This window comes from Amphiura filiformis, chromosome 16 (assembly GCF_039555335.1).
Source record: "Amphiura filiformis chromosome 16, Afil_fr2py, whole genome shotgun sequence".
In the NCBI taxonomy this organism is placed as follows: Eukaryota; Metazoa; Echinodermata; class Ophiuroidea; order Amphilepidida; family Amphiuridae; genus Amphiura; species Amphiura filiformis.
Genome location: NC_092643.1, coordinates 17,245,842 through 17,261,088, shown reverse-complemented (window position 1 = coordinate 17,261,088; position 15,247 = coordinate 17,245,842). Strand labels below are relative to the sequence as shown.

At 37.6% G+C, this 15,247-nt stretch overlaps 2 protein-coding genes across 2 annotated transcripts; both read left to right on the top strand.

Moving 5' to 3' along the window:
• The first annotated feature begins 507 nt into the window (after nt 1-507).
• LOC140172467 (uncharacterized) lies at nt 508-7,332 on the top strand. The gene is made up of 7 exons (XM_072195613.1): nt 508-709; nt 1,870-1,939; nt 3,112-3,164; nt 3,527-3,655; nt 5,501-5,619; nt 6,464-6,541; nt 7,102-7,332. Exons 1-7 carry the CDS (start codon nt 508-510, stop codon nt 7,330-7,332), a joined length of 882 nt encoding a protein of 293 aa, XP_072051714.1.
• Nucleotides 7,333-14,097: 6,765 nt separating this feature from the next.
• Nucleotides 14,098-15,012, top strand: LOC140172466 (uncharacterized). The gene has a single exon (XM_072195612.1). The coding sequence runs from the start codon at nt 14,098-14,100 to the stop codon at nt 15,010-15,012; it is 915 nt and encodes a 304-aa protein (XP_072051713.1).
• The last annotated feature ends 235 nt before the right edge of the window (nt 15,013-15,247 follow it).

Genomic DNA, 15,247 nt, shown 5'->3' with positions numbered 1-15,247 from the left:
ATTGTTCTGACCAAACATGCCAAATGAATTTTGCATTCTTTTCCAGCAGATCAGTCAAATGACTTGCTATATCTGCCAAGTTTGGGCAGAACTTTCTGTAATAGCCAACCATGATAAATAAGCTAACAACACAATAGCCTATCCCTTGCAGAATTTGACCTGAAGTCATGTGCTTGAATGGCCACCTAAACAGATAAAGTAACAATTTACAAGTGAAAACAATCGCTTGATCCATTATACAACAAACACATCAACCGTGTGGAATTTTAGAGTTTCTTTCATTTGGTGACCTCTACTTTACATAAATTAAAAGTATCTGTTTTTCCTCGCATCGTCGTAAAAAAGTCTTGTTTCTTCCTTTCTTTCTTTTCGAAAAGGGTACCACGCGATGGCACATGTTCTTACCAATTATGTTATCTCTTTGTGGGAGTGTATTTTGTTGTAAGTTTGCCTTTGTTTCATCAATTTTAACATTGCATTTTCTCTCTCTTCATTCACAGTAACACGATGGAATCGACAGAGAATCTGACAACCAAAACCAATAATGGCTTTAGCAAGATTTATCTTGTATTGATTGTGTTAGCTCTCGTGATAGCCATCATCTCCCTTGTGGTAGCATGTATTGCCCTCAGTCTAAGAGGAGACACCAATATCTCCTACGGTGGTCCAACATCATCAGGATCATCTTCAGCTTTATCGGGATCATCGGGTAAGCGTCTAATCACATCATCTTTGACGTCTTCATCAGAAGTCATCTTCTTCTTCTTACAATTCTTCTTCTTCGTCATCATCATCAACATTTTGTTCTGAGATCTTCTTCGTCGTCATCGTCATCATTATCTTTATCTGCTTCTTCGTCTTCGTCGTCCACTTCTCCGTTTTATTCTTTGTCATATACTTAACCCTAGAACTACGAAGGGGTGCGGTTGTACTGACCACCCCCTAAGCCCCAGCACCTTACCCGGGGTAGGACCGACCGTTAAAGATGACCATAGAAGGAGGGGTGAGGCCCACCATTGGTTTCTACAGTAAAATCAATGATTTTCATTTCGCTCTTGAGGAGAACATTTGGTCAAATCGCATTTTTTTAAACATTTGAGCCAAAAATCAATTTTGCCTTTACTTTTGAACATAGCCGGAATTTCCCAGGGAATTTCCCAAATTTGCATGGGCGCCCTCATATTATGACGTCACACCGACATTATGTGGGGAATGTTTACTTTAGTCCTCTTGCTCTATAAAAAAAGGGAAGTTTATCCAGGACCAATTACTAGTAATTACCCCCTTTGGTCAAATCCACTCCCAGCTGGACATATCCACCCTAATGATAAACCACAGTAGACAAGCCAAAAGATATATAGAAAATTGTAGTGTAATAATGGTATTATGGCACACTTTTCACACCATGCTGATTGGTATATAATAGGGCATCAGCAGGGGATAATTGGATAGAATAGTGGTTTTGATAGTAATTCCTTTTTCGAAGAGCAACTTTGGTATCAATGGATAGAGGAGACCCATAGCTATACATTGGTACCAAATAATAATAATAATAATAGTAATAATAATAATAACGGTATATGACGTTTATTGAATATTAGGGGGCTTGCAACAACCCCCCTTCGTAGTCCGTGTTACAAAATATGGCTCAGTAGTTCTAGGGATCATTGTCTTCGCTATCTTTCTTTTCATCGTTTTCTTCCTCTACCACATCCTCTTCCCGCTCCCTCTTCTTCTTTCCTCCTCTTCCACCTACTCTGTTTCAAATTATTCTATGTCTTTTTCTCATTTTTATATGACTCTTTTTTTATCTTGAATATTTTGTGAGCCTTTGAAGGTATGATGTGTATTTTTACATAATATTTTCAGGTACATACTACGGTGACGATCGAATTTGGTCTATTGCCATTGGACATCAAAACGACAAAAAAGCCTACATGTAAGTAACAACTCGTTCGAGGAAAACATGGCAAATTGTATTCTGAATATTTTCCTTATAAATGGACTTTCAGATATCCGGCATGGACAAAAAAAATCTGTGACACTTTTGGAAGTCGCAAGAAAATGGTCGATAAATCGGAGACCGGAAATAATCGTTTTCTTTTCAGAAACAAATGAAGGAAATTTAAAGGTTATATCCGGCTACGTCTTTGAGATTGCGTCTCCTAATTGGTTTGCATATAATTCTTTATGCCCCACAACACCAAAAACCCGCTTAAAAATCGATGTTACATTCTTTTGTGTTGTAAACTGTCATCATTCTTTTGTCTACGTGTAACACGGGTGATATAATGCAGTTTAAAATGCCCTCCAAGGCCGCATTATTTCACATTTTAGGTGAGATTGAGCCGACGGGGACCCAACATTGGCAGCCATTGAGGTATAGGACTGCGTGAAATTGGATTCGTCTATAGAGACCTTACGATTTATCTCTATTGACATGAAACGCAATGTATTGATATAATAGCTTATTCATTGTAGGGGTTAGTTGTTCATTATATTATAAAAGTACAACAAAAACGAGTAAAGACCGTGGAGTAACGGCATGTGTGGAAAATAGGCAGTTTAGGATTAACGCGTCTCTGAATGACCTTTTAAGGTTAGCAACTATTTTAAACGGTTGCGATTTGGTAGTTCACAGCATCTTGCGAATGCTAGTGAACTTTGGCAAAATTTGCATTGATCGTTTTATAGCGAGTCAGTGTGCAGAAGAATTCAAATATCACAGGTCCTGTGTTTCCTTGAGTTATGCTGTAAAGAGGGCTGAAACAACAACACTTTTATAAAACGTACATAGCTCATTAACAATAATAAATCAAGCAAGTTTTAAAAGTATATGATTTATGAATGAACTTGTGCAAAACATCAAAGTGTTATTTTTCAGTAATATATTGATTTAGATATTAATGAAAACCGATTTCTTTTTTGGCTGCTTCGACCAACAATACCGAGGCCTCGTGTATCCTTAAATGTCAAGATATAGGTGTATTATGAAGGGTTGCTTTATAAAATCGTGCGGTAAAATGTTTCACTTTATTCTCAGCTAGCAGATCGTTGCCGTTTTCCGTGCTAATAATTACGATCCATATTGATTCCTTTCCATTGTTTCAGACATGACGAAAGTGGTACTCTCAAGGGATTTTTCGTCGATCTTGTCACCGCAGGTAGGAAAAACAGATCATTTAGATAACGGTCCGTTTCAACCATCTGCCCATATACTTGGTTTACATGGACAGTAGTCCTGGTCAGACTTACTCCTAGAACCGCATTTCTCCTGTTCGTGTATCTCAGATCTGTGCTCAGATTCAGTTACTCAAAAATAGGATTCCAGGATCTGTGATTTTTTAAATATCTGACCATAATCATTCATGACTTGCGTAACCCTGGCATGTGCTTTACATCGCTCATATAACACGCGTTGTTCTTCTTAAAATAATACACATACCTTTGTTAATATTTTGTTGCCTTTTAAACACCGTTCCCGAGATCACTTTTAAGACACTCAGTATTTTCTTTCATCTTGCAGTATGTGCAATCGGCAACAAAAACTGCGAAGTCGTGTACGATGTTTGGTCTCGATGCTGGGATTCGCAAGCTGGTGAAGTCGCACGTGGTGGCCAAGGACTAATGAGCGGGTGGTACGACGGATGTGCAGGTGGGTCAAACCGCTCTTTCTACCGGTATTGTCATTTGGTCTAAACTTTTTGCCTAATACACAATTTGAGTAATAAAAATTCCTTTAAAAGGAATAGGGTGGGCAAATGAAAAATTGTCAAGAGAAATGAAAGAATGAGTAAGTCAAGTTCACAATTAAAAACAGGAAAATATGACACAACATCGATTTCCAATAGGGGAATAACACGAAACGTATAAACAAAGTTAAAAGAGTGTTTAACTTTATACGTTTATACGTTTGTTATTCCCCCATTGGAGGTTGTGTCATATTTTCCCTGATTTTAATCTGATCTATTGCTTATCCTTTGTTCTCTCTGCATCAATATTCATTCATATGTTTATTTATTTTATTCAACCTGGGCCATTTCTACTGGTACACATGCATTCTAATAATTTGTCTATAATACCTTATACAAGCATCAAAGATTTGAAAAGTAAATAGCCTATGTACACACTGCACACAATGCACATACAAGCTGTATTTCTACATGCCGAAGCTGTCAGTATAAAATGATATATATGACCTTCACGATGCTATTAATTTAGCCCAAAGATTAGGAAAACTAGCAAAACTGGTGAACTGGTACTGTTCAAATAAAAACATCTGCAAATCTTGCTGCAATTTCCAAATAGTATTTCTATTACTTAAATAATTATTTTTGTTATTTCTTTTAATACAAACACATTACTGCCTATGACGACTTTATCGTATTACTTAAATATCAAAATCAAGTAATAATTACAAAACTCGCCGTAAACTATCACCTCTGTGGGTGTTTGGGATATAACCGGCACAAATATTTTCTCAACACTGCGGCATGTGAAAAAGTAGGTCAATAGTCAGAGCATACAGGGTGGGTGCGGCACGCCGCACCCACCCAAAAAGCGCCATTTTACCCGACCGTTGGGCACCGGGTGGACAACCCACACAGATTGGGTAGTTTTTACCCACTGGGATCTATTGTTGACTGATCATGTTTTACCCAGCGTTCTAACAGTGTAAACAAGAAATCCTATCGACATAAGCCTAGTTCAAAGAGTAGAAACTGTTTTTCTTAGTTATAGTTACCAGACTATATTCTCAGTCAACTTATAATGTAATTGCGCAAGAAAGAGGAATCGCGAAACTGACAACAATATTTTTTTCGGGCGGGGCGGTTAGTGGACTTTCGCGGTTAATCTTTCTTGAGCATGTTGTGCGATGAGAGTCTGAGCAGATAGTCTGGAAACCAAGAAAAACAGGTCCTACTCGTCTGACTACACACCTAACAGACTAGTTCGACGAGTAGGACCTGGGTTTTTTCTTAGTTACCAGACTATCCACTTGACTCTGATCGCTCAAAGGGGTAACGGTGAAAGTCCATTAACCACCCTCAATGGACTTTCGTGAATCGTCTTTCTTGCTCCATTTGTTATGGACTTTCTTGAGCGATCATATCAGAGTCGAAGTATATATATAGTTGCTGATAGTCTGCATAGGCGTAGATCCGGGGATGGGGGATTTACCCCCAATATTTTGCCAGGGGATGATCCATACAATCAACCCCCCCAATGTTGACGCCTGATAATGGGTTTCTGACCAAATAAACCTCATATTTGCCCATTTTAGCCCCAATTGTTCCATAAACTTATTCTGTCAACAAAAGGTGCTGGATTGACTATACTTCAAGATTTTTTTTTTCAACTCCATCCCCCCATGTCAAAAAGAAATCTACGCCACTGATAGTCTGGTAACTAAGGAAAAACAGGTCCTACTCGTCGGACTAAAACAGACTTCTATTTTACCATTGCTTTATATTCGGGTACATATTTTTCTCTTTTAAAGGTTGGGTTGGAACGTACGAGAGGTACAGGACATACGCCTTCTCCATACCATTTGGTAGAACGGACCCCGAATCTTTGTACGTGAAACCAGGAAGTCCACTGAAATCCGGTTGGCAAGATGTGACCGGAAAGAAGATCGGTGTTTTAGATGGCTGGTCAACCGATGAGTTTTGTTTATTACGTAATCAGGATAAACAGGGGTAACTTTTAAAATGTAATCTTTTCAATTTCAATGCCATTGTATCCAGTTCTTTTAAGAATGCTAAAAATGCTAAAATTTATGATTATGGTCGGATATTTTAAAAAAATTGCTTTAAAATTAAACTATCCTATTATTTTAGTAACTGATTCTGAGACACATAAACAGGAGAAATGTACACCATAAGAGTAAGTCTGACCAGGACTATTGTCCATGTAAACTAAGTTTATGGTCAGATGGTTGAAATGGACCGTTATCTAAAGGATCTGTTTTTCCTACCTGCGGTGACAAGATCGACGAAGAATCCCTTGAGGGTACCGCTTTCGTCATGTCTGAAACAATGGAAAGGAATTTGGATCGTAATTATTATCACTAACTAAACACGGCCCTCGCAACAGTGATAGCACGGAAAACTGTAACGATGAGGCGTTAAAACATTGCTAGCTGAGAGTAAAGTGTAACATTTTACCGCACGATTTTATAAAGCAACCCTTAAAGTTTAAAGGAACATAAAACACCTATATCTTGACATTTAAGGGTTCTTTTAAGAATGCTAAAAATGCTAAAATTTAAAAATGCTAAAGCCGCTTGTAGTGCTCAGCTGAGAAAGCAATAAAGAGCTAAGATTTTTCTGAGTTCATCATCAGGATCATCCCTTTGTGACATTATTGCACCATAATAATGCTGGGCATTGGTGTGATTTTTAAAGTCTTGAATCTATAATGAAATAAGATACTACATCACGTATTTGTATTATTTTTTCAGGGAGTACCTTTCGTTGAAGATCAAATTGTTCATTATCAATTTCCAGTTGACCTGACAGATGCAGTCATGAATGACGAGGTAAATTGGCATTGTTTAAACATGTTAAATGGACTCAAATACCCTAAAAGTTAGAAAAAAATGAAAATCCCATTTTGTAAGTTTGTATACATGGTAAAAAGTACGATAAACAATAACACTGATTGGCTGATCAACGGTCTTGACAACAATACGGTATTTCAACAATATATGGCCACATTTTTTCTTTGGTGTGTTTGAAACATGCATCTGAAATATAGCATCAACAATGATTAGCTGCATGGTCCATAGTAAACATGGTAAAACGGTATCGGCTAAAAAAGAGCATGGAAAGGTTTTTCTAAAGGTTTGTGTTTTAATGGAACACAATTTTTTTCATTGGTTAATATTACTTCAGTCATTCACTTAACAACATGGTCCCTTTTTTATTTTCCTTTGTGAATGTAATTGGACCTTCTTTGGTACCTTTAAAAAATGTTACCTTGAAAATTGGAAAATTTTGCCAATTTGGAGGAGGGGTATCCCTTTCCCTCCCCGCACACCTCCCCCACGGGCTACGCGCCTGATTTTCCCCAGTTTGCTTGCTCGTGTCACACTTCCAGGTAGACTATGCATTCGCCAATTCAAAGACTCATACCGGAGAGAATCTAGAGCGTGTGGATGGAGACCCTGTATTACCATGTGCCATTCATGGTAATGGAGTGATGACAAGGAAGATAAACCATGAATTCTTAGATTGGTGGAACCCAGCCCAAGAAAGGCTTATGGCTACTGGTCAATACGAACGCATATGTCAAGATCTGGAGGATGAACATGGTAAGAAGTCCACTTAGTGTTCAACTTGTTTAGAGTATTAAACTTCACACAAAAATTCCAAACGAATTTGCTTTAGGGCTCTGGTATGAGCGTTTGGGCAGTATTTTTTTGTGGGACATGAGAGCACATCAGACATATCGAATTGCATTCTGAATACGAAGAATGTCCTTCTGATATCAAATAATTTGGACATTTGGTTTGGAAATACTAGTAAGCTCTTCATAATTTTCTCTTTTATATCAGGTCACCAGCCAGGTCAGTCCGCAGACGAGTATTGTATTCTCTAAAGCTCATCAATATGAAAGGGAAAGACACGACACAAGGAGACATAAGAATGGGACGTGTGTATAGCCAGTGTAATGGAGGATGTGAAAGCAAATAGAAATTGACAAACAAAAAAGAGAAACGAAGAAAAGGCAATTGTAATCGGACAGAGAAGAAATATGAAAAAAATTAAAAAGAAGTCAAAATATGAAATAAGATTATTCCCAAGGTCGGACATCGAAATGGGCGTTTTTAGAAAACATTCAAACAATGTAAAAAGTCCCCTGCACACCACAGACATAAAAATACAAAATTCGCTTTCTAATTAAATCCCATTGAATCATGTTAATCTTAATCTATTTGATGATGTTACCCAGGTAACAAAATGCCTGAGATATAGCAAACTATTCTTTGTTTAAATTGTTGTTCCAAGTAGAACAATTTGAGACCATTTTGAGCGAAATCGGAACATAATGATGGATACCAAAATTTGACATTTGACATTTATGCCTATAACTCAAGAACTATACATCGGAGATAGGTCAAATTATACTTTTTCTGAATCCTAAAAATGAGATCAATACAATTATATGATTTTTATCCACATTTCCCCAATTTTGAAATTTGAGGCTTGCATTAGCGGCCATTTGCGCAACTGCATTTTTACGCGGCTCACAGAAATAGCCACAGAGTCCTTATTAATGGTCACACGCCAGTGATTTTACAGTTGTGGGGGACAATATGTTGAACTAAGCATTTTGACCAAATAGGCCTACCTCTTACTTTTCAATCTAGTGGCATCTTTCCAATTGTTAACTTTATTAAGCATTAGTTGTGGACCCTACATGACAAAACCACCCACACACTTCTTAATTGGCTGTGCAAGAATTATTTTTCAAATGGCGTGCCAAAAATTTCTTCCCCCCTCGGCCTGTCAAAAATTACTTGCACCCCACCCGGCACCCCCTCTCTGCCTGTCAAAAATCTGTGCCCCTCCCCCCTTGCACTTGCAAAAAAATTGGTTCCCAATTTGCAAACTTTAAATGGTCCTTATAAGAATTTAATGTATGTCTGGATATATGGTGCGATCGTAGCGAGCAGGACATTTTGCATTATTTGAATGTTTCTGTAGTGTTTTCCTACGCCTTTTAGAGCGTGTTATTTAAAAGTTGCCTCGTAAATGTGTACCAAAAATTGCTTGCCGCGGCCCCCCCTCTGCACAGAAAAAGAAAACGAGAAACGTCTTCACACTAATATGTCTAAAAATGCATCGATTGTATGAAAATAAATGTTATTAATTCTTATGTAGGGTACACGCTTCAATACTGCAGTGGTTTTTAAAAGACCGTTTTTGCACAAGATATTACTAAAATTTGAAGGGAAACATTGGGAAAGTAACTTCAGAGGAAAAGTAACTTTCGAATGGATTTTGTAGACAAATACCTTGATTTTGGCGGTGTTGGAATATTATTTAAAAGGTTTAGTAATAAAGTTTTTTATTATATCACATTATGAAGTTATCATGCTTATTTATTTTCAATATAAGTAAATGGGTGGTCCCAGCCTTTTGTTTTTTAAATTCCCTCGCTGCAACCAAAAGTGTTGCATTTAAGGTTATACGAAGTTGGTCGAAGCAGCATAAAAAAGTAGTTCACAGCATCTTACGAATGGTAGTGAGCTTGAGCAAAAATTGCATTGCTCAATTCATAGCGAGCGAGTAGAAGAATTCAATATCACAGATATACTTTTGTAGGTCCTGTGGTTCTTGAGTTATGTTGTAAAGAGGGCTGAAACAACAACACTTTTGTAAAACGCATTAAAAAACTCATTAACAACAATAAATTAAGCAAGTTTTCAAAGTATATGATTTGTAGAATGAACTTTTTGCCCAATTATATAAACCTGCACGCTAAACAATGCATTATCTAAAACCCGCACGCTAAACAATAGATTCTAGATAATACGTGCACGCTCAAATACTAGAAATACTACTTTCACATAACTATATAGTAGAGTTAGGTGGCGCTTTCGACACAGAGGTCACATAACTCAAAGAAGATGTGAGGAAAAGGAGATAGATCAAGCTATCCTCAAACAAAATATGTGTGCTGCCGCTCATTCAAAGGTAATCACGCTATTCAGGTTTAACAATAAAATCCAACAAAGGGGGTTGAACCCATGATGGGTGTGATACACAAGTTGCTGCTTACTAGTTTTAGGGAAAGGTCAGTGTCTGTATACCATCATACTATCCCTCGTTTCATCTTTTCTGTTTCGGGAGATCTATTGTTCAGAAACGAAAACGCAAGGGATTAAGTAGGATGGTGTGTAAGTTGACTTCATTGTTACGTTTGGGGCATCATGCTTCTCATTTGAAGAGGTAATAATAGGTGCTGTCAATCACACTTATGTCTGTCAATAAAGGTTGGATAAGTCAATTAGGGGGCTTATATGCAACACTGGCGTCTCAAGTGGGCAATCTTACTCATGTCATAGGCCTACATCAGGTCCGAACGCAAATTTGGTGTCATTATGGTCCATATTACTATGACATTTAAAAAAAGGACCCCTGCCTCTTCTCCTCTCGCTTTCTTCTCTTTCTAGTCTGTCTGTCTCTCCCCCTCCCCAACTCTCACCTGTGCCATCTTTTGAATTATGTGGATATCTGAATTATATTGGATGTTGTATTTCCTTTACCCTTCTTCCCCTCCCCTCCCCTCTCCTCTCCTCTCCTCTCCTCTCTTCTCCTTTCCCCCCTCCCCTCCCCTCCCCTCCCCTCCACCAGATCATATCCGCGTCTCATCATCCCTCTCTCAAATAATATACATTTAAAATAGATTTGAGTCTGGCAATTTTGCCTGAAGCAATTATCAGATTACCAATTCCAATGAAAGAAATCCTATTAGTTTCACTTCAACGCACTTCTCTGGTGTTGCATATTACCAAGTTTTAAGGTGTATTTGGGACGAAAATAATTCCCCATTTAAAAGCTACATAATCATAATATGACCGATTTTTGCGCGATTGCACGAACAAGTATACGTATTCTTGGCAACACTGATTACTATTGATTAATTTATATTAATCATGTTAATGTATATTTCTACGCTGGGCTATTTTCACGAGCCTACTCCCGCTTAGGCTGGAGTACCTATACACCCAACGCAAGTCAATTGAAGCCGTACAATTTATCGCGAATTTACGACCGTAAAATTTAGACACTTCTTTTGTCTAGATTAGCATCAACCCTCTCATCTCACGTTTTTCATGTCAGAAATTAACATAACTCCCGAAACCGAAACAGAAGTTATCTTCGTTCAACTTTTCTGTAGTCAACAAAAAACTAGAATAAAAGGATTGTTCACACGTACCATGCTAACACTTCAAAATAACAATGAGATCCGAAACCGGAAACAGAAACCGAAACAGAAACAGAAAACTTGAAAGGACCCTATGCATACCCTAACATCCAGTTATATTTCAAATAAAATATGACCGAAGTTCCATGGCAAATTATAATTTCTGACGTTTGTTGACACTTTCAACCTCTACGATTTATGATACAGACCATTTTCAAGTATCAAAATATCTTTATTAGGTTTGCAGGAAATGACAGGAAAATACATAAAACAATAAAATAAAGATGATCAACAATCATCCCTTTTCTAACAAAATCCTAAAACACTCTCCCAAATAATTAATATATGTTCCAAAATGGGCGAATTTTGTGGGAATTTTTACAAAACTACATTTCTTTCTTGTAGTATCCACATGTGGTATCCCATCAGCATGATCAGAGCAACAGGTACCACGTGTCATATTTCCAAGGAATTCTCTATAGAAACATTGGAAAATTTCCAATTCCGGAGTGAAAATTAATCAACCGCGGTCGGCAACACACATCAACGTGATCAAAGACTACTTTCAAGTAGATGTGTAACTACTTGAGAATAAAGGACTATGAATAGGTGCGACAGGATTACCTACGGGATTATCTCAAGGATGTAATTCTGTTCTCTCTCCTTTTCTTACAACTTCTCTGCATAACTATATAATTGTCTGTTCGATATATATGCCATCAAAAAAGTACGAATATACATTCTGTGGTGTTAAAATGGTATAGTTACAAACGGTGTTCTATTTTGCAAATATCATTGTCATAAATTATGATTAATGGCCTCAAATAAATCAAACACCAAATGAGAATAATCGAGCTTCTATTAATTGAAAAGGGCCAAAAACAGGTGGATCATAATTATACAAGATGACACCATTGCAAAATATTCAGCATTTTACAAATGAAAAACATGTAGGCCTATATCTAAAATAACATGGCCGGGCCCGGGAAACACACACCAGCGCATAATATCATGATCATGCTTTATAATACTGAACAAATTGTAAAATCCCAATGTCGTGTGTTTTAATATAAGTAGATTTTAAAGTTCAAATAATAGAGCTATAAAGTCCAGTTGATTCACCGTAGTACTGGTCAGACATCTAAATCGATCGTTTCCAGGTGAACTGGTTCAGTGCTCTCTGTGTTCGAAACCACGATATTAAATGATCACAACATAAAGTCAATTGGTTGCAAACCATGCGTGAATAAGTTACTAAAGTATGACGTATGGCGCAATCAATACCATTGATAGCTAACTTATACAGGGATTGATTTTCTTCACCAGTTAAATGCTACCTAGCTGGTCAATGGCCTGACGGTGTTTTTAACATGTAAGATATTTTCCCTAATATTAAAACTAATATAATGAATGCAGCAATTAATATTGCCTATTGTTTTAATACACTCAAAGTGTATGACGGATAATGTACTCGTGCAAATGCATTCGTCAAGATAATTGCACTTGCCATGGATTTATTGCATTTAGCTCTCGAGCCTATCGGCTCTCGAGCTAAATGCAATAACTCCACGGCGCGTGCGATTATCTTGACGAATGCATTGCACTCAGTTCATTATCCTTACCATAATGTGTTGATTCAGATAATGAAAATCGATTTTATTTGCTGCTTCGACCAACAATACGTCGTATACCCTTAAAGTACAATCTTATCAAATGAAATTGGGTTAATTTTTTGGCGTATATATGTAATGTTTATACGTGTCTAGTCTCAACCAGTGGCGTAGCCAGGATTTTTTCAGAGGGGTGGGAAGGTAGCGAGGGGGGGCAAGGTGACGTTCAGGGGGATTTGATGAAAATTGAGGAATGTCCTTCTGATATCAAATAATTATATTTTTTGAAATTCACGATATAGTACAAATTTTATGGCAAATTATTAAAAATTAACATTTTTAACATTTAACAGTTCTCGAAGTAAACGAAGTAGGCTTCTAATGCTATGTACTTTGAACACTTTAAAAAGTGTATGGAACTGGGATGAAAGGCCGGCCATCATATCATATCAAAATGTTAGCCTTTCGTATTGAAGTATCGAACATGAAGTTTCCCAAAAGACCTAAATATTTTAGGTCTTTTGGGAAGCTTCATCTATATCTTCAATACAAAAGGACAAAATTTTCAGATGATGCTCGGCTTTTCCTCCCAGCTACATACCCTTTAATTACATAGCATTAGATTTTTAAAGTTTACTTTGTGTTGAGGACTATAAATGGCAATTTTTAATAATTTGCCATAAAATGTGTATTATATCGCGAATTTCAAAACAATCTAAATTATTTGATATCAGAAAGACATTCCTCGTATTTAGAATGCAACTTGGTGTGTCTGATGTGCTCTCAGGTCCCACAAAAATACTGCGCAAATTGAAGGTGGGTAACAGTGGGTCAGCCCTTGCAGAGGCGTTGTCCGATTTTCATGTTCTGGTTTCTATCTTAGATTGAGGCCTACCATTAAAACAATGTTTCCCAATTTTGAGTTGTATTGCTATTGCTCCAGCGGTTTTGATATGAGAAGCAAAAACGTGTATAACAATCAATGCCGATTATGATAGTACAGATCCATTTACCACAAATGACTATGTTTACTTTTTGTTCACACCATTTAAACGAAAAATATCTCAGCTGTTAAGATATGCCTAAGGGGTGCACCATTAGATTCTCAGGGTGGGGGTACTAGGTAGGAAGTCTGAAAAAAAAAACTTCAACCACTATGAGCAAAAAAAAAACCTTTCCCCACCAACACTATAAAAAAATTTTGGGTGTAAAATTGTCACCTCTAGGCGATTCGAGATTCAAGGTCAAAGTTTATACAGAGGTCAAAATTAAAACGTGTCCATGAAAAGAGCAAAGCCCCCCCGGCTGAAGCCACATGGTCCAGCTATGGTGCGGTAACCCTCTAGTTTATTTATTTAGTTTACTTTGAACTTTGTCATTATACATGTTATAATGAAGATAAGAACATATTGACCGTGCTACATACCCCCGGGTACATACCAATCGGCATACACTTGAGTTTGAACATAATTGAAAGAAACACCGCTTCACCTAGTAAGTTATAGGTAGAATTAATCAGTAGCGAAGAACTTGAAGATCCTGATTGTCTATGGCCATGGAGTCATCTTCTAACAATAATCCAAGACCAGCCATGATAGGGCTGACTAGAGTATTCATTTGGTGTGTGCCGCGAACATTAGGAACCGCCCTCACCAAGTGTCTGAGTTATGTTGATGGAATACAAGTATTCAACGAGCCTTGTGGCAGCGCATTTTTCTTAGGTCCTGAAGGGAAAACGCCAAATCCGGATCTTTCCAATTTCATAGACGGTGCTTCTTCAAACGAACAAGTGATATTCGAACATGCCTTCGATGATAGCAAGTGCACCTATGCATGGATAAAGCAACAACTGGAAGCTGATTATCCTGGAAAGAAAGTCCTCTTGGTGAAAGACCAGGCATATTGCTTGGATGCAAAGTACGATACCATTCCACCTGGATTTCGACATGTGTTCCTGATTCGACATCCGAATAAAGTACTCCCCTCATGGAAGCGTGTGCTTACTAAACTACTCAACATGGATTACGATACTATGACGTGGGCTGAACTTGAGAAATTATCTGAACACCGAAATGGCTACGAGATGCAGTTTGAACTTCTCAAGTATGTTCAAGAAAATCTTGACACCAACCCTGTCATCATAGACGCTGATGATCTCCAGAGTAACCCATCTTCAATATTGCGTCAATTCTGTCAAGCTGTTGGAATACCGTATAGTGACTGTCTACTAGAATGGCCGGCGAATGGCGACATCATGAAAACATGGAAAGCATCTCGCATTCTTCTACAAGGAAATCTGTTGGAGAATAAAGGGGGTTTCTATAAAAATGCAATGAAAAGCAGTAGGTTCCTTCCAGGGACAGCAACACCCAAGCGTAGCGAATTATCACAAGATCTTCAGGAAGCTGCAGATTACTCAATGCCCTTTTATGAACAAATGTACCAAATGCGTCTGAAACCGTAAACTACAGACTGTAACAATAAAAATTATACGATTACAAATTCGCTTGTTAGAAACAAATTAAAGAGATCAGGGCAACAACGATATATTCAGTGATCTTGATGTACATGTACATTGTCAAGCTGAATGATTCCAGATTTGCAAATCTAAACTTTCGTGCAGATAAACTCAAACGTAAGCTGCAAAGTCATCCCATCCTGGGCAGAACAGAACAGTTTCATCAATATGCTGAGCAACA

Coding starts and splice junctions, on each gene's coding strand:
- LOC140172467 (XM_072195613.1), top strand. CDS start 508: ATGGAATCGACAGAGAATCTGACAACCAAAACCAATAATGGCTTTAGC. Junction 710..1,869: donor AGCTTTATCGGGATCATCGG/GTAAGCGTCTAA, acceptor TAATATTTTCAG/GTACATACTACGGTGACGAT. Junction 3,656..5,500: donor GTGGTACGACGGATGTGCAG/GTGGGTCAAACC, acceptor TCTCTTTTAAAG/GTTGGGTTGGAACGTACGAG.
- LOC140172466 (XM_072195612.1), top strand. CDS start 14,098: ATGGCCATGGAGTCATCTTCTAACAATAATCCAAGACCAGCCATGATA.